General features: G+C 51.4%; 5 protein-coding genes across 5 annotated transcripts; 4 read left to right on the top strand and 1 right to left on the bottom strand.

Moving 5' to 3' along the window:
- Positions 1-2,588: 2,588 nt before the first annotated feature.
- On the top strand, positions 2,589-9,291 carry BO88DRAFT_451840 (regulator of nitrogen metabolite repression; the record flags this gene model as incomplete). The annotated part of the gene is made up of 3 exons (XM_025710659.1): positions 2,589-2,705; positions 6,646-7,016; positions 7,104-9,291. 3 exons carry the CDS (start codon positions 2,589-2,591, stop codon positions 9,289-9,291), a joined length of 2,676 nt encoding a protein of 891 aa, XP_025564955.1.
- A 1,869-nt stretch (positions 9,292-11,160) lies between these two features.
- BO88DRAFT_403347 (IPI1/TEX10 family protein) lies at positions 11,161-12,557 on the top strand. The gene is made up of 3 exons (XM_025706340.1): positions 11,161-11,261; positions 11,341-11,413; positions 11,480-12,557. The coding sequence occupies exons 1-3, from the start codon at positions 11,214-11,216 to the stop codon at positions 12,403-12,405; spliced, it is 1,047 nt and encodes a 348-aa protein (XP_025564954.1). The 5' UTR covers positions 11,161-11,213; the 3' UTR covers positions 12,406-12,557.
- Positions 12,471-14,556, bottom strand: BO88DRAFT_245889 (nucleobase cation symporter-1 family protein). The gene is made up of 3 exons (XM_025702176.1): positions 14,087-14,556; positions 13,406-14,040; positions 12,471-13,361 (listed from the first exon to the last, which is right to left on the bottom strand). Exons 1-3 carry the CDS (start codon positions 14,220-14,222, stop codon positions 12,537-12,539), a joined length of 1,596 nt encoding a protein of 531 aa, XP_025564953.1. The 5' UTR covers positions 14,223-14,556; the 3' UTR covers positions 12,471-12,536.
- A 459-nt stretch (positions 14,557-15,015) lies between these two features.
- On the top strand, positions 15,016-16,749 carry BO88DRAFT_384782 (putative aminotransferase). The gene is made up of 7 exons (XM_025704717.1): positions 15,016-15,163; positions 15,220-15,253; positions 15,304-15,433; positions 15,477-15,797; positions 15,844-15,921; positions 15,968-16,475; positions 16,522-16,749. The coding sequence occupies exons 1-7, from the start codon at positions 15,088-15,090 to the stop codon at positions 16,575-16,577; spliced, it is 1,203 nt and encodes a 400-aa protein (XP_025564952.1). The 5' UTR covers positions 15,016-15,087; the 3' UTR covers positions 16,578-16,749.
- Positions 16,750-17,023: 274 nt separating this feature from the next.
- Positions 17,024-18,519, top strand: BO88DRAFT_336017 (epoxide hydrolase; the record flags this gene model as incomplete). Its single annotated transcript, XM_025702880.1, has 7 exons — positions 17,024-17,241; positions 17,288-17,431; positions 17,476-17,753; positions 17,807-17,993; positions 18,042-18,162; positions 18,218-18,373; positions 18,430-18,519. 7 exons carry the CDS (start codon positions 17,024-17,026, stop codon positions 18,517-18,519), a joined length of 1,194 nt encoding a protein of 397 aa, XP_025564951.1.
- Between the last annotated feature and the right edge of the window lie 2,601 nt (positions 18,520-21,120).

The raw sequence follows: 21,120 nt of genomic DNA, 5'->3' as shown, positions 1-21,120 counted from the left end.
CATTTGAACAAAACAGGAAGGACTTATTGAACCTTCCACTGACTGGAGACAGAGTGGGAGACGAAAATGGGAAATATGCCGAGGCTGGAATATGGGGTGAAGGCTACCCCAATAGTTGACACGGAATATGGGCCGGATGTCTTCCGGGTGCTTTCCGCCTAGTGATGACGTCTCAGATCGTCCCCGGCGACGCGGTATGCTGGTCCAGTCGGTCGGTGACGTTGCCTGATTATGATATTGCATGATGCGAAGCGATCAACCTTCTGGTGCTATACGGGATATTTCACGCCGACCCCTTGAAACTAACATTCTAAAGATATTGTCGAGGGGTCCTAGAACAGGTTTGACTATGGTGGGCCGGAAGCTCGATTTGCCGCACGCCAGAGGGAAACTACGAAGTACGGCTATCCCAGACACTCTTAGCGACGGTGTACTTACTTGGGCTGGTTAGCTCAGGCACGCATATGTGCTTCATAAGACCGATTTCCTGTTCGAGCGTCCCGCCGGAAGTTGGTCGCTGCATCCGGACCAAAAGGGAGTAGTCATACCCCGTCTTATTCAAGGTTTGTGTGGCGCTGGCTCAAGAATGCTGGAGATGCGAATTATCAACACTATTGATGATGATTACAGAATATAGGAATGAGTTGGAATGGGCCTTATTGGGCGTGTCCGTGGACCATGAGGTAGACAGGCTAGAGATACTGTCGATCGATGGGCATTTTCCGGCCAACGGAGTTAAGGCCGGGCGGGTGAGTCAGCCGGATCCGTGCACGGCGCCACTCGCCCGCTTTGCCTTCCTCCCAAGGCTCCTGTCTATTCCCGTCGAACTCTATTGCTTTTGCCACGGCCCCAATATACCCCCCCAAAACCAATGACTGGCTGCGCTTGATATTGCCCTTTCACATGCTGGCTGACCTTGTGCTTGCTTCGGGTTTTATCCTTTTGTTGACCAAATAAGTTTGTCGGTCTTACCCCAGCTTGGTCGTCCTTTTGGAGCCAGGCGACTGGGAGCGACAATCGTGGCGTGCATCTGGAGAGTACTCCATCGCTTCGAAATGACCCCGATTGACGGACGGCCATTGGCCGCGATGACCAAGGTCCATTACATGCTTATCTGCTTATCTGCGACTCTTATCTCCAGGACATCGTGGGTAGCGTGGGAGACCGTGATTATGGAGCGCTAGTGCGGTGGACCTCGCGGTTGTTCCTCCCGTGGGGCCGAAACGTGCTTGAGAACCAGTACAGAAGCAATCAACGACTCATGCTGGCGCGTACAGAAGGGGCAGCTTACTGTGGTCACTATCTACTGCCTGTGCAGGCATGCAGTGGCCAAGTGACTGTCCTGTGCTCGGTTGCCCTTTTCTCAATACATGATCCATGCGGCAGGACACCCACTCTTTCCGGCCAACGATGATGGCTAACGGTTTCCCTAGACAACCTTGTCTGGGCTTGGCAATATCTCATACGCCTCGATCATCAGCCGTGTTATTCGTTAACTGCTTATTATGACTCGCCACTTGCAGGGGTTTCTAAAGTACTGGGAAACGCCTCTTGCACCGTGCTTTTGCCCGGGGCCGCGCCCGCACCAGTGTTGCAGTAAATAGGGATTAATACCGAATAAGAGCCTGATGAGCACTACCGTCATGATTACCGTTGACCAGGGCCCTGGGCTAAAGCCGGTTAATACGACGACGCGCCAGGACGAGGCTGTGAACCGACTACTGCATCATCATGCACTGCAGCTGCAGGATCGGATAGTTCTGGCCAACGAGTGATCTGGCCCAATTCAGAGGAAGCATGTCGGGCGGGCAGGCACAACTGGGGGAGGAGATGGAGAGCTTCATCCTCTGGTTGAATCAGAGCAACAAAGGGACCCCGCAACCATGGGTGGATCCACATGCATCAAGATGAATCGTGGATTTCTCCCTGATTAATATCTCTGCACCTGGGAGTGGAACAAAGGCAGCTATGAGGCTGTAGGGATTACTCGTAGCAGCAGTGGCTAGCCCTGCTGGCGTACTGCCTATGCTTACTAGGCGGTGGTTTAGTCGATGCTTGTTACGCGCTTGAAACGCCTCTGACCAAACCGTCAATACCGCAGTGAATTACCGGGTCATACGCGGATCGGGTAAGATAGGGAAAGCCAGCTCCGGTGAGCATCCCGTAGTAAGGTAGACTTCCAACCAGACAGCCTGACGATGAGGAAGGTTGCCAACTTACGAGGGTCAGTCTCGTACCTGCTTCGGGTTTCCCCCTCGGCCGTCTTCTGCTGCCTGCGGCCAATTCTCCATTTTGCGAGATGAGGGTGGAGAGTTGGTCCGACGACGCCTTGTCCGCGGGCTGGTCGTTGGCTGGCCTCCCCAGAGACCTGCCTCCAGAGGGCTGGCCAACACGGCGGCTGCTCGAGTCCACCGTGTCCGCAAGAGGACAGCAACCTTAAAATTGGACGGTCTCGTGTAGCAGGCTAGCAGCATGGACGGTGGCCATGTGCCTGACGGTGGGCTATGAGTGTGTCTCCATCCACGCGACGGAGAGAGAAATGGATCACTCGAGGGCTCGGGGGTCGTCCGGGCCAGGCGGACAGCCCGATGGTGGACAGGTCCCGCCCCGCCGCTAGTGCCAGCGTCGAGGACATCGGGACGATGCGCTCGCTCACTCGTGGTGGCTGGCCTGTCGTCCTTGTTCCTCCTACGTCCGGAGAAGAGGTCCGATGAGCGGAGCAGGCCCTGACCCGTTGCTCAGTGTGGAAGGGGTCGCCGGTCAGCTACGCAGTGTCGGAAATTCCAGAGAGGAAGGGTGCACGGTATGCTGTCCTGCAGGAGCGTCCAAGTGGACACGGTCATTTAACCATCGGGCCGATGGGACAGACCAAAGATGGATCATGCATGCAAGCGCACAGTCCAGGCTTAATAGATTTGATTCCAACAAGGTCAGGGTTAAGGTAGTGACTAGGGGAGCGACTATCGTGCGCTCAGATCGCATTATCCCAAGCGATAACAACAGCTTTATATGGGTTTTCGGCCGACGATAGGGGGGTAAGCTTTTTAGTCAAGCGAAGCATCGGCTGATCACAATCCCAGTCCATCCCGGCCCATCAGTCGGTTGGAAGTATACTTGATTTCATCGATGATTTGTATGAAGCCAACAGGACTGGCGCGCGCGATGTGTCAGAGGTGAGTCGATGGTTGTGGCGAGGAGGACTACGGGAGGTATCTACTGTAGTACTACTAGTGAGTGGCACAGGAAACCTAATCCCCGAGGAGGGTCGCGGAGCTCGCTGGCCCGAATACCTGGGACAAGACAATTCGTATACATCAGATTGAGCAGCAGCAGCAGCAGCAGCAGCAGCCGACTACTACTACAACTGGGAAGTAAGTTATGTCGGGGTTTTCAGGACTCGGATTGTTTTACCATAGGCTGGGCCTGACTGCGACAAGCCAGCGACGGTCGGCTCTTACGGTCGCTTGGCGGGCGATGATTGGTGGGGGAATTCAGGCCAATTCCTGGCTCCGAATCAGGATCCGGATCGGTCTGCTGCATCCATCTTTTTAGTCGCATCCCTCTGCTGGATGTGTCTTGGGTCTTGGGTGAGAAAAGCAAGCTACAGAGTACTAGTTAGTTACCTGTGTCGTGATGATCTCGACCCGTCTGGCGTGTCAGGTAGACTGACAGACAGCCAGACATACTATACTAGACCAACAAACACACCATCGTTTCCGAGACGGATGATCAGGGAGAGGAGAGAGCAAGTAAGTCTCGAGAGGAGACTAGTACTATGAGAGAAGAGAAGCATGGATGGGTTAATCTAAACGGACGGCGCTACTGCAGCTTTAGTGCTTCGAGAAACGCCAAAAACCCATCCCGACCCGCGCCACTGGCCAGGCCGCCCGTCACGGTATTACATGGGTATGAAACCAAGCTGCAGAGACGCAGCTAGTAAGGATACTTCACTTAGTACTATAGTAGGAGAGAAACAACGTATTCCCAACAAGTAGCAGGGGACAAAGGAGGGGCAATGAGTTGGAGGTGGTTGGAGGTCATAATGGGGATTGTATATAATATATCCTGTATACCATTGTTACTCCAGGCTTGTTGTTCCTGCTGCCAGAACATTGAATTGACGTGAATTGCTGTTGTTGTTGTCGTTGCTGCAGTGAATCTTGAATTTCCATTTACCATTCATTCAGTTCCAAACTTTGTCAGTTCTGCTACTTACTACGGCGGGAAGCTAAAAATTCCGGCAGAATCCCGGCGGGCAAATCAGCGTGGATGCGCAGGGACGTTCCTCGCGCATTGTGACTGGTTCTTGGGTCACTGAAACTCCAACCCACCCGTGGATGGAGGCAACAGCATCCACCGGGCATCTGGCTTGTGAATGAAAGGTTGGTTGCTTTTAAGAGAATCAAAGAAGAAGAAGCAGCAGCAGAAGAGTTGTTAAAGACTGAGTGAAGTGAGTGATACCCTTTTTTTCCAAATCAATTCCCCACTTCTTCCTTCACAGGAAAAGAAAAGAAAAGAAGAGAAAATAGGGAAACAAAAACAAGAGAGGGGCAAAAGTTCTTCTGTTTTTGTTCCTGTTCTTTTTTTTTTTTTTTTTTTTTTTTTTTTTTTTTTTTTTTTTTTTTTTTTTTTTTTTTTTTTACTTTTTTGACTGACAACTAACTGACTGTCTCTTGTTCTTGTAATAATTAAGGCCCGACCTTGACTGGATTAGACTTGCAGCCCTTCCTCCACTTCCGGTGTCCACTTTCCACTCTCCGGCTCCGTCATCTACTACTAGAAGGTATCGCATTATTATTCATTTCCACGGCTGTTGCTGCGCTCGCTCTCTCTCTCTCTCTCTTCCTCTCTCTCGCGCTCTCTCGCCTTCTCATCTTATTATTCCCCTCCCCTCTTATTTCTTCTCCGGGCCCCCTCCCCAGTCTGTTTTCTTATCTCCCTCCGGCTGGAATCTGTCCCAATTTTATCTATCATTTTTTTATACTTTTTCTTTTTTGATTTACCGTTAGTGATTGCATTTTAACATTGCCTTTTTCTCTCTCAAGTCAGCCTTCCAGCGCGTCATGTGCATCGGGAGGGTCTAGCCCCCCCTCGCCGGTCAAGCCATCAGCATCATCATCCTGCATCCTCACATCCTCGCTCACCCATTCCTTCGGATTCGCCTCCTCACTCTTCACTGCTACCCCCCCCTTCTACGTCACATCTAGGAGGAACAGAAATACCATCTGATCCATTGGGTTTCCATAAGAGGGGGAAACGAATAAAAATAAAAGAATCAACAAAGGAAATATAAATTACAAAAAAGGACTCAGACATCAAGAAGAAAGAAAGAATTACCCGCCGCGAGATTGCTCGTGGACGGATTAGCTGCAAGGCTAGGGATTTTCTAAAAGGTACGCACACCCTGAACAACATCCACACACATACACCTTCTTGTCTTTTTTTTTTATTCTTATTTCGATTGTATTATTTTATTTTTGATTCTATTTCCTGTCGGACGGATCCCGCCGCAAGAGACGGAAGGGGAAAAGAAAAAGAAAAGAAGGGAGAAGGAAGAGGAAAAGCCGGGGGGAATGCAGTCCATGCAAGCCACTTGCATCTGGAGAGGAGGGAGGGGAAGGGACGACAAGAAAAGAAAAAAAGAAAAAGAAAAAGATAATATGATGATGATTATTTATGATAATTATTATTGTTATTATTGCTATTACTATTTCCTGCCGTTGCTACTTGCTGCTACTTACTTGCGACTACTAGTTGATCTCACCACTGACCTGCTCCCGATCCTAGCTCCCGTTGTCCTGCTGCTGCTACTACTTTGCTACTACTGCACCTCGTTTTGACTTTCGACAACCACCATTACTACTTTGCGCTTACTCCCAACTTACTTCTTTTTCGCTTCTTCTTTTTTTGATCGCTTTTTTAGTTCTGGTTTCTTTTTGATTTATTTATTCATTTTTCTTTTTTCGACTTCCCTTCCCCATCCTTTTGGGGGAACAACGATCGAACCCCTCCCACACAGTCCGTCTTGTCTCGCCGCGATCCTCCGAGACAGACAGAACAGACACAAGACACAGACAGCGGAGACCACCTATACATCCAATTTGGAGATATCCGATTGATTATTATTGTCCAGGGTCTGGGCTGAATCTGGTCGTTTACGGCGGGTAGCCTGGAATTCCTCGTGCTGCGACCACCGGCCAATTGAGCGCGGCGTTGTCTTAATTCGCTTTCCTTCGCTCTTCCTTTTCCGCCCTTTAATCCGGCCTCCTCTTCTTTCCCTCCCTCGCCGCTTATCTTTCGCCGTCGACTCTCTCTGGTCGTTCGTCGTCCTCTCGCCTTTTCCCCAGTCTTTCCCCTCCCCTCCATCCCTATCTCTCGTCCTGCACCTCCCTTATCTTTTTCTTTTTTTCTTCCATCGATTTTCCTTTCTTTTTTCCCCATTTAATTTATTCTCTTTTGGGGGGTGACTCGCTACTCTCTCTGTGACTACCTTGCCTTTACTACTTTTCTCCGCCTTTCATTTCGTGTGCCCCCTTGAGGGCTTCCTCCAATCAGACAACCATGTCCGGGTTGACCCTGGGGGGAGGAGGCAGTGGTGGTGGTGGTGTGCGACCGACGCAACCCGCGGCCTTTACTTCTCTCCAGGACTCCGCCGACGCCGACCGCCGCTCCTCCACCACCACCTCCAACAACCCCCTCCACTTCCCTCCGACTTCCTCTCAACTCTCTGACGATTTCTCCTTTGGCTCCCCAATCAGCCCCGCTGATTCCTCGAATGCTCCCGACAGTCTGCTCAACGACTCCCTTTTTCCGGAATGGAAGGTTGGTACGCCTCGCCCCGGATTTGATGGTCCGGATGAGATGCAACGAAAGGATCCATTAGCCACCCAGATCTGGAAGTTGTATTCGAGGACTAAAGCTCAGTTACCCAACCAAGAGCGCATGGAGAATTTGACGTGGCGGATGATGGCTATGAGTTTGAAACGCAAGGAACGGGAACGTGCTCAGCAATCTCGGTAGGTGGAGTGCCTCGTCAATCCTCTGTTCCTCTTCCCCCCTGCCGTCGCTCGATGGAATGCTGATCGAACTTCGTGCGTCAATAGTAGTGCCTCCGCTCGAAACAGCGTCTCCGGCCCTAGTGGCATTGCTCAGCTGCGTCTCACTGATCGCGAGCCGACCGCAGCAAATCCCTCTCTCACCACCGACCTGACCTCTGATCCTATGAACCTCGACGATTTCATTGTTCCCTTTGAGTCCCCGTCCGATCACCCATCTCCCCAAGTCACAAAAGGCGAGTCGACGTCGGCAGCCATCCCGATCAAGTCCCGCAAGGACCAAGTGGCTGAGTCCACGCCCGTGCCCGCTTCGTTCCCCCACCCACCCCAGGACCAGCGAAGGAACAGTGAGTTCGGCTACGTGCCTCGTCGGGTGCGCAAGACGAGCATCGACGAACGCCAGTTCTTTAACCTCCAGGTGCCCACCCGGAAACGCCCGGCCGAGGCGTCGCCCCAGGTGCCGCCCGTGTCGAACGCGATGTTGGCTCAGGATCCGGACTTGTCGGGCGGTGTGCCTGACTACGCCCTGGATGCGTCATCGGCTTTTGCGATGCACCATAACAACAACCATTCCTCCCACCACAACCACACTTCACCTGGCATGCCGTTTGGTCTGGATACCTACGGCCTGAGTGAAGATCCGATCCTTACTTCCGCCGGTCCCTACCAGACCCAGTTTACCTTCTCTCCCACCGAGTCCCCTATGACGTCAGGCAACCCCTTTGCCAACCTGTATGCGCACACGCCTGTCGCCTCGTCTCTCAACTCGACCGATTTCTTCTCCCCGCCGCCGTCGGGATACCAGTCTACCGCGTCGACACCGCAGCCGGCCTATGACGGTGAGCATTCGATGTTCTTCGATATGCCCTCGGTGGATGCGCGCACGCAGCGCCGGGTTCCCAACTACGTCTCGCACCGCACGTCGAATCTGTCTGCATCGCTGCAGCCGCGATATATGTTCAACCAGAACCAGGACCAGTCGCACCACACTGGCAACCACTCGTCTTCGATGCACTCGCCGGGCTATCCCATTCCTCAGCCCCAGCACGTCGATCCCACTCAAGTGCTCAACCCCAATGATTTCTCGACCGGGGCTTCGCATGCGGCCATGTTCAGCTTCGGCGCTGATTCGGACAATGAGGATGACGAGGGTAACCAGTTTTCCGACCGTGCGGGATTGACGATGCCCGGTGATTTGGATGATGGTGCGGACATGAACGGTGGCATGCAGTGGGATGCTCAGTTCCCTGGCTCCTTCCACTCGCTGCCCGGCTTCAGCGCGCAGCACCGCAAACATGTGACGATCGGGTCTGCCGACATGATGGATACCCCCAGCGAGTGGGCTCAAAGCGGCAGTCTGGGACGCACGCATGGTTCGGCCGCCTCGGTCAGCGAGGTGCGCAACCGTGAGCAGGATCCCCGGCGGCAGAAGATTGCGCGGACGACGTCGACTCCTAATACTGCACAGCTGCTGCGGCAGAGCATGAACGCCAACACTTCACACACGTCACCCAACACACCGCCAGAGTCGGGCTTGAACAGTGCCGTGCCGTCTCGGCCGGCCAGTCCGGGTGGCTCGAAGAACGGTGAGCAGAGCAGTGGCCCCACCACATGTACCAACTGCTTCACGCAGACGACCCCGTTGTGGCGGCGTAACCCTGAGGGTCAGCCGCTGTGTAACGCCTGCGGGCTGTTCCTGAAGCTGCACGGGGTGGTGCGGCCACTGTCGCTCAAGACGGACGTGATCAAGAAGCGCAACCGCAGCAGCGCCAACAGCCTGGCGGTGGGCACTTCGCGCGCGTCGAAGAAGTCGGCCCGCAAGAACTCGGTGCAGCAGACGACGGTTACGACGCCAACGTCGAGCCGGGCGCAGAGTGGTGCGACGTCGTCGGAGTCGCCGCCCGCGGTGCCGGGTGGCAGTACGTCGGGCAGAGCCGCAGGCGTGGTCCCCATCGCGGCGGCGCCTCCGAAGGCGAACCCGACGAGTTCTCCAGGACAGAGTCGGGGAACCTCGTCCGTGCAGGTGGCGCCGAAGCGTCAGCGTCGGCTGGAAAAGGCCACGGACGCGGAGGCGGGCGGCGACGACGCCAGCAAGTCGAGCACGGCGAGCGGACGGTCCAAGGTGGTGCCTCTGGCGCCGGCGATGCCCCCGGCGGCAGCCAACCCGGCCAACCACAGTATTGCGGGCGGGCAAGGAGCCAGCCAGGAATGGGAGTGGCTGACTATGAGTCTGTAAACTGTGCAGATGAGTCTGTAAAAGTTTGTGCAGACAAGTTTCACGGGATGAATCTTTTCTTGTTTCTGATGTTCCACGATAGACATGACCGCGCAGCAAAGGAGTTCTCGCTAGACGAGCAGGAGTTGGTAATATGCAAGGTAATGGTCTGCGCTGGCTGGCGGCAGGTCTAATGAGTGATGCGATTTCGGTTCTTGGGGATGCTTAGTACATGTCTAATGAAGGGGATGGATGAGCGGGAGGATTTTATTGTGTGTTTTTGCTTGATACAATCGCGTCTGTCCGGTCCATTCTGCTGTGCTGCTGCTGATTTCGATTTCTTGATTTTTCTTCTATTTCATTTTGTTATGTTTGTTTGTTTCAGAATTTGGACCGGGCAGAAGTGCGCATCTCCTTGTTTAGAGTGATTTATTTCTGCTTTGATTGTGATTGTGATTGATTGTGATTATGAATAGCTAGGTAGTCTAAGGATGGTTCAATTGAACTGACGTTATTCCCTTTTCAATCATCCCTTCATTCAAACCAGAACCGTACAGCCTGCATCACACCCATGAAATGGAACCCAATGCCCACAACAACACAAACATGCCACACAACATGCGAACTACACACCTCCGTCCAGAGAGAAGTACACCACCGCTCAGGGAATCGCATCTACTTACCATCACATCAATCCTCATTAGCATTCTACCCATGACAGACATATACTTAATATTAAATGAAAGAGAAACATACCAGATAGACCCAAACACCTAGAAGAATCACCACCCCTTCAGAGACATACCATCCCACCCCGACAGATAGGAGATATTCCCCGCCGTGGAGGAGATAGCCATGGAATATGGGTATGACTGCCGATATGGCGGGGAGTAACAATGATATAATCCGTAATGTATTGTATTCCGGGGATGATGTGTATCGTGAGGGTAGTAGTAGATGTGTTGTTATTGGGAATACAGACAGGATGAGTATCTATCCATCCATAGTATATAGATGATCATAATTAGTTGCATACGTAGTACATACCCATACCCATAACCATAACCATGACCATACTAGCAGCAATAATACTGTATGTACCATGGAATACTAGATAGATAGGTAGGGTAGGGTACTTACGAAGAATATGTACCCATTCCTCGTGGGTGTATCAGCGTAGAACCCGAAATATATCCCCGTGATGTAGTTCACAACGATGAGGAGGATTATGCCTAGTTGATCGAGACGGAGGTACAAGTTTGATGATGATAGTTTGTCTGGTGATTTTTGTTCGTGCATGTGGTAGAGGGATGAGAGGAGGAGGGTGAGGGTTGTTGTGTGGGTGTTTAGGTGGAGGATGGTTTGGGTTGTTGGGGGGAGGAGTAGTAGGTTTGGGATTGGGATGGGGGTGAGGAGGAGGATGAGTGCTGGGATTAGGTGTGTGTATATTGGGAGTTTGGTACGGAGGGTGGGTGGGTTGGTCATTCTGGTTGTGATTGTGATATAGTGAGTGTGGTTGTGATTGTGATATAGTGAGTGTGGTTGTGATAGTGGGTGTGGTTGTGGTGTGGGAATAGTAGAGTGAGTGTGGTGTGTTGTGTTGTGTTGTGTTGTGTTGTGTTGTGGTTGTGGTTGTAGTAGGAAGGTGCAGGTGAGGATTAGTACCATACATAATGTAGAGTATAGGGATGTAGTGTAAATTATCAACATAGCTGTAGTAGAATCATCAGTGACTGCTTCTATTATAGTTCACTACTAGGTTATATCTTGTCTGTGTAGTTGGTATTGACCAATAACATCCACCACATCACATGACACACGTGACCATATAAAAATTCATCGCATTCATACAACAACATCAACCAGCAACCACGCCCCAAACCCCCCATATCCAACATATACACCCTTCCTACCCAGAAACACAGAGTCTATACGATATAACCATGGGCTCCAGCTCCAAAAAGAAGAAGGAGAAGCAAAAGGACTTCCAAGTACCCACCCCCATCCCATCCCATCCCATACCCACCACCAAAGAACCAACCAACCAACATACTAACCATCTCACACCAGAAACCCAAGCTCAAAGTCGGCAAAGCCAAAGCCAAACCGGACAATTTCACCGACACGAGCTTCAAATCCAAAAGTAACTTTCCCCAAATCACACCCCCTTTCATCTTCAATACATCCCCTCCTAATAAAGGATGATCAGGTATAACCCTAACCCAACAATCCCTCACCCTCCACGCCCCCAGCACCACCCACCAATTCACCCACCACGTCTCCCTCTTAAACTCCAAATCCGACACTCAGCGACGTGATTCCCTCGCGCACCTAACCACCCATCTCACCTCCGCCCCCACATCCCAACCCCTCCCTATCCCCGTAAGCACCCTCCTCCCCACCCTCTCCCCCCTAATCCTGGACGCCAGCACAACCGTGCGCACCCAGCTCCTCAAGCTCCTCCGCACCCTGCCCCCAGGCGACGTGGAAGACCACGTCGCCAGCCTAATGCCGTACGTGCGCGCCGGCATGACGCATCTGGCCGCCGACATCCGCGTCACGGCCGTGGACGTCCTCTCCTGGCTGGTTGAGATTGCCGGAGAAGCCGTGGTGTCGTGCGCGGGCGGGTGGATCAAGACGCTGAATTGCTTCCTCTCTGTGCTGGGCTGGCATACCGAGGAGAGCTCTAAGTGGTCGAGTAATCGTGCGGCGTTCGGGAAGGCTGGCGCGAAGGGGAAGCCCATGGTGAAGGTTTTGGGCGTGTTGGCGGAGTTTTTGGAGGCGGGAATTGGCGAGGATGATGATGATGGGATGGAGGTGGATGGTGAGGGTGAGAGTGGGACTGGTTTTGGTGGTGGCGGTGGTGGGTTCCCGATTGTGCAGACGGATGTGCATATGGTGCCCAAGTCGGCGCAGCCGTATGTGTATTTGAATTTGTTTGGTGCGCCGAGAGATGAGGAAGGGGAGATGTATGAGACGAGGGAGGAGAGGTTCCGTGTGTTTAAGGGACGGTTTTTGGTTCCTGTTGAGCGTGGGTTGGAGAGTGCGAGGCAGGATGGCGGTGAGGTTGGTCGTGCTTCGTCGGCTGTGAGTAAGGTGTTGAAGGAGGCGAGGGGGGTGGATTGGGAGGTTTAGCTGATTTGCTGTTTCATGTTGTGTTGTGTTGTGTTGCTACGGCGTTTGGTACTGGGTTCTGTTGTTTAGAATGTGTCTATGGGTGCATTGTTATAGATTTGTTATATTGCTGGCTATATGCTTCGAAAGTATTATACTTTGGCCTTCTCGTGCATGTTGTCCAACTTTTCTTCGGATTCTCCGTCAACTTCCCGTCCGTCGTAGATTTCTTCGGCCATCACGGCCCTGTCGATAATAGCATGTCGCGCAGGAAACAGCCACGATAACCCTACATACACCACGCTGGTTCCCACGAATCCCAGCAGCCATCCAAACTGATACGGGTGGATACCCACGCCAACAGAGACACTGCTATTGACCGAGTTGATCAGTCCTGGCAGACTCGGCACCACGCCGACAATAAACGCTACAATGGCGCGCCAGTTCACGCCCCATTTCGAGTAGCGATACACCGGGTTGTTTGGCTGGTACAGAGCCAGGGTATCATACTTTCCATGTTTCAGCAGCCAAAAGTCCCACAGCATGATAGCTGCAATCGGTCCCAGGAAAATAGCATACGCTGACATGAAGTTCAGGAAGCTGTCCGCCGACTCAAGAATCTTCCATGGTACTAGAGCCCATGATAAGATACCGCAGATGATCTGGCCTCGGCGCAAATTGACGTGTCCTGGAAACAGGGCCATCAGATCGTTGGCTGCTGAGATCGAGTTGGCGGAGATGTTGACACCCAGAGAGGCCAGAGCGAATGAGAATGCTGCGAAAAAGCGGCATGCCCGACTGGACCAGTGGCTGATCAGCTCGATCGGGTCCCATGGGATTGATCCGCCGTATCTAGCGTAGCCAGCTGAGGAGGCGGCAATGCCGATGAATGAGATGAATGTAAACACGATAGGTAGCATAGGGACGTATAGAAGCTGCCACTTTGCCGTAACACGCGAGTATCGAGAAAAGTCGGACTAATAGTATTAGCCATTGCATCACTTCCCATTAGCCTACATACCTGGTTCACACTGAGGGTGGCATAGTTCCCCAAGACTGATGTCATGCTCGCCAAGAACACCCAGCTGTACTGTGACCCCGAGACAGTCGCTTTCTGCTCGAACATTGCACCTCCTCCCTCTGCCACGAACGCCCAGATCAAAATCGCAATCCATGCGATCGGCACAAGCACAGACTTGACCACAAACAGCCACCGCACTTTGTTCGGGTGGATGCAGAGAAACGGAAGTTGAAACAGCCAGAAGATGAAGTATCCGACCATGCCATTCGTTGTAATGCCCTGATCCTCAGGAATCTCGTTCTTGACCCTCAAGAAGCTAGGCCAGATGGCTCCGATCATTGCACGCACGGCGTTTCCGCCGTTGACGTTCTGAATCGCGAACCAAAACAGCGCCAAAATAACTCGAGAAATAATGGCGACGTATGATCCCCAAAATCCCCAGCTCGCCCGTGAGATCACCGGGAACGGAATGTGATAGATCGCACCGACAGCACCATTGCCCGCGATGACGAAAGACATGATGAAGAACGAAATCGCGACGATTATGAGTGATTCGCGCCAGCTCAGCCCGACTGCTATTATACTGCTAGCAAACTGCCATGTAGCTGCATTAAAGGCATCGGAGACCCAATACGCTGTACATCTGTCAGCACAGAAATAGTAACAAAGAAGGAGTCTTACAGATAAAGCTGAGCGGTCCCCATTGTCGACGATGAAAAGGAACCGGATCGAGATCGAGATTGGTCCAGCGAGAGCTTCCATCCGCAAAAGCAGAGCGCGACTGCGGCACTCGAAGATGAGGCCGGTTGAACTTCATGATTAGGTATGGTGCCACCGAGATGCGGTAGATGAAGTGGATAGAGGTTCAAGTCATCCGATACAGAAGTGCGGAAGCGAAAAAGCAATATGGTAGATCGATGTAAGGGATACGGTCGCACAAGCTGCGCTGTCTAAATGCTGGAGAAAGAAAGCTGCAGGCTGACAATCACGTTCTGCAGCTCATCTGTCTAGCCAGATAAGCTGGTGCATGATAAGCATCCCTGCTGCGATAGCCACCGCCCTACTATTGGATGCGTCGCCGAACAGACTATCTGCCCAGATTCGATAAGACGTGAATAGCGGGGTGCTCCAGAGGATGCCATTTTTGTCTGATAAGTGGTTATAGTATCACGCAAAGTAAAAGGCCTCCCACCTGACGTCAGGCACTGGCTCAACCGACAGCTTCTGCGATCGAACCGTGGTTCAAGCGTGCATGGAATGTGAGATCGGCTCGCTGTGGTATGCAGGTAGAGCTACCAGGCCTCTTTTCATTAACCATCATGATTCATCGAGTTTCTTAGTTTGCAAATCGGGTAATTTGTCTTTATTCTGCTTCTTCTTGGGTGTGATTGTACTGCTTGCGTAGTCTCCGTCTCCAGGAGTGGTGCAGTCTATAATCATGATGGTCAGCAGGCAGCATAGAGGAATCAAGGTGATTCAAAGATTGACCGACTTACAAGATCTAATGTTGCTGAGTACTCGGACGCGCCCGAAGTTGCGATAAAGCTAAGAATGGGGCGAGTGGAGATGCCAGTTTACCCCTCTCGCTGCCATCCCCCTCAGGCTGCCACGAGGAATCTCGGTTCATCCCATACAACATCGATTTGGGTTAACTGCATCACCTACCAACTGTACCACTCAACATGTCTTTCAACATCTCGCAGGCTCGTTCTCGCTTCCCCGCCTTGAATCAGGAGCAAATTTTCCTGGACAATGCAGGTCGGTTACATCCTACCCACCAGTATCGAAAACGGGGAAGTTCTAACAGCATATAGGAGGCAGCCAGGTGTTGGACACAGTGATCGAATCGTATGTCCCCCAGGCTGGTAGCTGCTAGCAAATTTCCATAACAAGTGTAGGGTGACATCATATCTTTCGAAGACCAACGTTCAATTGGGCGCAACCTACAATACTTCCAAGGTCTCAACTGCCGCTTACGATCACGGCTACGAAGCAGCAGCAAAATTCATAAATGCGAAGCCTGAAGAGGTATGAAAACCTATTCATCAATGTACAATGCTAATCCATGCAGATCTGCCTGGGTGTCTCAACAACGCAGCTCCTGCACAACCTCTCCACAGCTCTAGACTTCCAACCAGGAGACGAGCTGATCGTGTCCAAGCTGAACCATGAGGCCAATTCTGCCCCGTGGGATAGGATCGCGCGTCGTTTGGGGCTTACGGTCAAGTGGTGGGGGGCTTCAGATCCTCTAAACCCTGTTTGCGATCCTTCTGAACTGAAGCAGTTGATGTCGGAGAAGACCAGACTTGTCGCCTGTCCGCATGCTTCCAATATCACAGGATCCATCACAAACGTAAAGGAGATTGCCAAGGTTGTGCATCAGGCTCCTAGGGTATGACATTTCTGCATATACTCGATCAATATCTCATAATACATAGGCTCTTCTTTGCGTTGACGGCGTCGCGCTTGCTCCACACCGCCAGGTCGACGTCAAGGATCTCGATGTCGACTTCTACGTGAGTGAAACTAGAGTGTAGGCAAACTGTGATCTAACAGCTACAGGCATTCTCGTGGTACAAAGTCTATGGTCCTCACATCGCCCAGCTGTATGCCTCGTCGCGAATCCATGACCAGATAACTCCTCTGTGCCACTACTTCAAATCCACAGAAACTCTCGATCTCATGCTGAACCTGGCTTCCGCCAACTATGAGCTGACACAAAGCATCCCACGTGTCCTGGAATACTTCGGCTCTGATTTCTCCGCCACATGGGATGAAATCGCCACCTACGAAGAGAAGCTGCAGGAGATTCTCTTGGACTTTCTGAGAAGCAATGACCGTGTAACCATCCATGGCGAGCCTTCCGCCAACAAAGATCTGCGAGTTCCAGTGATTAGCTTCACCGTGATGGGCATTAAGAGCCAAGCGCTAGTTGAGGAGGTGGAGAAAAGAAGCCCTTTCGGGTTTCGCAGCGGACATATGTACAGCCATCGGTTGCTCAAGGACATCATCGGCTTAGACGACGTTGAGGATGGAGTTGTGCGGATCAGCATGCTTCATTACAACACTGGTCAGTTTATACCTACTCTTGACGATGGGATACTAACATCAGACAGAGCAAGAAATCACGTCACTTGTTGAGCTGCTGCGGGAGGTCATTGCAGCAATCTAGAGTCATCTTGCTAGGTGGTCATGCTCTAGCGCTGACAGCCTGTTAAGACGCACTACCATCCTCTCACATCATCTTCGTAAATAGATCTAGCAAGTGGCGATAGGCAGCAGGCATATAGGACCATGAAATTGCAGCCTTGCCTAATTTAGACCCCGATAATGAGGCGTTCATTAACCAGTCAGTTCTCGTAAGCAGCCATAGTACTCCAGAATACCACTAACCTTCTATGTTGTAGTTAGCGACAGTCCTAGTTGAACCCACGGGGTTGCATGCTAACTTTGTGAGTACACCGAGACATTTGCTGACATGACGATCAAATCGTTCTAGCTATATTAGTGCAACTAAACCATGTGATGTAACAGCCAGTCACCCCGCTCCTTGCTTTCACCACATTCTGTAGCTTTCCTCTGCTCAGCATCTGCAGTCTGACCGCTTCTGATATCACAATGGCACTCGCTTATAGCAAAGTTCCCTCGGGTACGACCGTCATCCCATCCCCTTTTCAGGTCCATGTTTCGGACGAACAAATTGAGGAGCTACAGCTCTTGGTCAAGCTGTCGAAGCTCGCACCTCCAACATACGAAGGTCTTCAGCAGGATCGTAAATATGGCATAACCAATGAATGGCTCGCCAATGCAAAGGAAGCTTGGAAGAGCTTTGACTGGTAAGATCCATCAATTGGCTGATCTCAGCAAAGCTGAAAACTGTAGGCGACCGGCCGAAAGCCGTATCAATAGCTTCCCTCAGTTCACGTATGATATCGAGGGCCTGACCATTCACTTTGTGGCTTTGTTCTCTGAGAGAAAGGATGCTATCCCTATTGTTCTTCTCCACGGCTGGCCAGGCAAGCTCACGTCGACCTTTCCATTCAGCCTATCAACTGACTCAGAACAGGCAGCTTTCTCGAGTTTCTTCCCGCTCTGACTTCGATTCGGGACAAATATAGCCCAGAAACCTTGCCATACCATATAGTGATTCCGTCGCTTCCGGGGTTCACTTTCTCATCCGGCCCTCCGCTAGGTGTCAACTTCACTGGCGTTGATACGGCCCGCGTCATCAACAAGGTGATGCTCAATCTCGGTTTCGAGGATGGCTATGTGGCACAAGGTGGAGACATTGGATCAAGGATCGGTCGCATACTTGCAGTAGATCATGAATCTTGCAAAGCCGTGCATTGTAAGCTGCCGATTGCCTCTTCGCTGTAGACGTTGTCCTCTAATCATCGTTAGTGAATGCGTGCTATATGGGCAAGCCCTCCAACGTACCAGACACCGCTATTACTGAGGAAGAGAAACGCGCGCTGGCTCGCGCTCAGTGGTTTAGTACCTATGGCAGTGGATATGCTCTCGAGCATGGTACTCGACCCAGCACGATTGGCAATGTGCTATCCACAAATCCGGTGGCTCTGCTCGCCTGGTATGCACTCCCATACACCATTTGTCAATCAACTAACGGAACATACAGGATTGGAGAGAAGTTCCTCGACTGGGCTGATGAGCCTATACCCTTGGAGACTATCCTGGAATCGGTCTCCCTGTACTGGTTTACTGAGACATTCCCCCGGTCTATCTACCACTATCGGGAAGTATGTTGACTCTACCTCCGCCTATAACCTCGTAAACATACTCACCCTGACCCAGAACGTCCCGCCGCCCAAGCTGAGACAGGCCGAAGACCCCCGATGGTACATCCGCAAGCCATTTGGTTTTTCATATTATCCGAAGGAGCTTGTACCCACCCCACGCGCTTGGGTTGAGACAACAGGAAATTTGGTGTTCTGGCAAGCTCACGAGAAGGTATGCTTACCAAGTCTTGCTGGCGGCATCTGGCGGCATCTGCTGACACGCCACAGGGCGGACATTTTGCAGCGTTGGAAAGGCCACAGGACTTCCTTGATGATTTGACGGCGTTCTGTGGACAAGTATGGGCTGGAAGAAATTGAGATGGTGCCACGATTACCGTGGATCGTCTATAGCATGCTCGGAAGGCTGCATCAGTCCAATAGCGTTATGCGAATCAGACACTAAGGCTTGTCTCGGATGTAGTTGTATATATCGCTCATAATAGAGCTCTCCATCTGAATGGACACCCATCTAGCGAGAGTCTACGGCATATTGTTAGCTGAGTTTTGACTACAACCGGATTGGACCCCTCTCCCACCGAAAGTCATGATGAGATGATCCTCGTGGCTTTGTCGGTACTTTTCATCAATACAAAGTTTGTGCATTCCCGTGATGGCTGGCATATCTCCGACCCTCCCTCCTTGCCTATTTTTTTTCTTTCACATCGTGTGACCTCATCCTTCGCTCAAAGCACCACCCCCCAGAACAAGATACCAAAGCTCACCAGTCATTTATCCAGTATCCTGGCCCGTGGTACCTCGTTTAAAGGGAGTACCTCCTGTCGCCCGCATGGACCGGCATTAGTCTGCATCCTTCATGCGAGTTCCCCAAAGAGGGGTTGCCAGTAAGGTTCTTTCCATCCCGTTCTAGACGGCGGAACTGCTTGCTGCCTCGTCCGTAGCCTTTGACAGTCCTACAAAAGGATTTGCTATCCTGCGGGATCCGGAGAGAAGTTGTCTGCGCTGATTTGTTGTATTGTCGCCGGTTGCCAATTTAGTCTTTCGGTTGATGCGTATAACCAACACTCCGAGCGTAACGGTACTTTTTGTGACGGGCTGTTTTAAGTTGTTTGAACTTTTGACTTGGATTGCAGATAGTGTTTTTTTCCCCTCTAGCAAGGTTTGAGGTTGGCGTCTTTAATGCAAGGCTACTAGTAGTATACTACTTACCATTATAGTACTACTATCTCGCATTCACAGTATTTACAGTTCTGACCGGGATGGTGATATTAACTTCACATCCGTTTGACAGAATATATTTTCCTGCTGTTGCCAAAGCCTGAAACATGACCGAACAGGCTTTGACAGAGCTAAACTTTTCACACATGCCGTCTGAGCCTAAACAGATGACACCGTCCGGTCGAGACTTTAGTCTGACCGTGACTCCTCATTTCTGACCTCTACCTACTATGTGTCCATCTAGATACAACGTAGTTGCTATCATCCTGACTGCCAGATGTGTCTCCAACAAACCAGCAAGTCCGAGTCGGGATCAATCGGGAGGGTGGGGCTTTCCAGCGACAGCCGGGCCAACCAGCGAAGCCAAAGTGGGCAACAAAAACTCACCGGGACAGCCTGATAACCCCGCGTTCATTGGGCGGTGTGGCTCCACCCTTCTTCGGCTTTGGCTGGCCTTTTTGGAGAAGTGCAAAAGGACATTCAGGTCTTTTTTTTTCTCTTGGTGGTCGGATTATCCCACAGCCACCCACGCCATGACTCAGTGTACGGGTTCTGCGGGTAGGGAAGGTCATGAGATTTGTCACTCCCAGCAGTCCAGCCAGCCTTTTGATGATTGATACTACGACTATCATATGGCCATCCTCTGCTGTCTGACCAATGGTGGTCTGCCTATTCTTAGAGTTCCACTGCCTAGTTAGTACTTACTGAGATTGATACCCAGCTTATTTTGTAAGCCAGACGCCGTTTGAACCCGGGGTTCTTAGTGACCCAACCTTGGGTGCATTATTTTAGTCAGTTATTGCATATGAACTATATAAACTACTTTGCATAGGGGAAGATTATCCTGGACCTTCTTAAAAGGGCAGGTGTGGAAGAACAGCGGAATCATGTGATGTGATTATGTAGTGCTTATGTATCCAGACTTACTCCTATGCACTCACCGGCTTAGCCGTGCATCATCATCATCATCATCGCCCACTACACAGTCTCATAATGAATGAGATGTACCCCGTAAATATCTGCTCCATTAAGGCTGTATGACTTCTACCCATCTGACGTTCCTTACACTCACACAGAACCCTTACACAACAGTTCCGAAGATGACCCTTGACGTCTTGCTGGGTCCTCGAGGTGGATACGGCTTACTTGTTAGTCCATACCATGATGTGGTTAGTTAGGCCAGGAGTCCGTAGCCTCAGACTACCCCGGAAAGGCAAACCGTAGTAGCTTTGTTCATGATCATACAATAGGCCGCGGGACGAGAGGATTGGTTGGATATAGCATCATCTACGGAGCAACGACGGAGGCTACTACTAAGTCGTATTAAGTCCCAAGTAGGCGAACTAATTAGACGGCGCTTGTCGATGGTTGCTTCACTATCACTGGTTCTTTTTTTCTTCCTTTGCATCTTTGCTGCCTGGACTCACCACCCTGGTTACCTAATCTTACTGCGACCGGGGGCGGTTCCACAGCCAGTTGTTCGTCCTGGCTCCAGCATATGGTACAGTAGCGCTCCCGTGGTCGCGGTCTGTTACTTTTTGTGCTCTCTGCATCAGGTCATGTTCATCCCCCTCAAGCGACCATGTAAGATGAGCAAAATAAGACGGGGCACAAGGGAAAGGGGGATAAGTTGAGATGTGATGGCTGCATAGCCAGCAGGCTGTGTTTGTGCAGTTCAGTTTCAGCAGCCCCATCCAGAACTCCTTTCCCCTTTCCAGCAACCAAGTCTGGGCGGAAAACAAG

Source organism: Aspergillus vadensis (assembly GCF_003184925.1).
Source record: "Aspergillus vadensis CBS 113365 unplaced genomic scaffold BO88scaffold_6, whole genome shotgun sequence".
Classification (NCBI taxonomy): domain Eukaryota; kingdom Fungi; phylum Ascomycota; class Eurotiomycetes; order Eurotiales; family Aspergillaceae; genus Aspergillus; species Aspergillus vadensis.
This window is presented reverse-complemented; position numbering and strand designations above follow the sequence as displayed.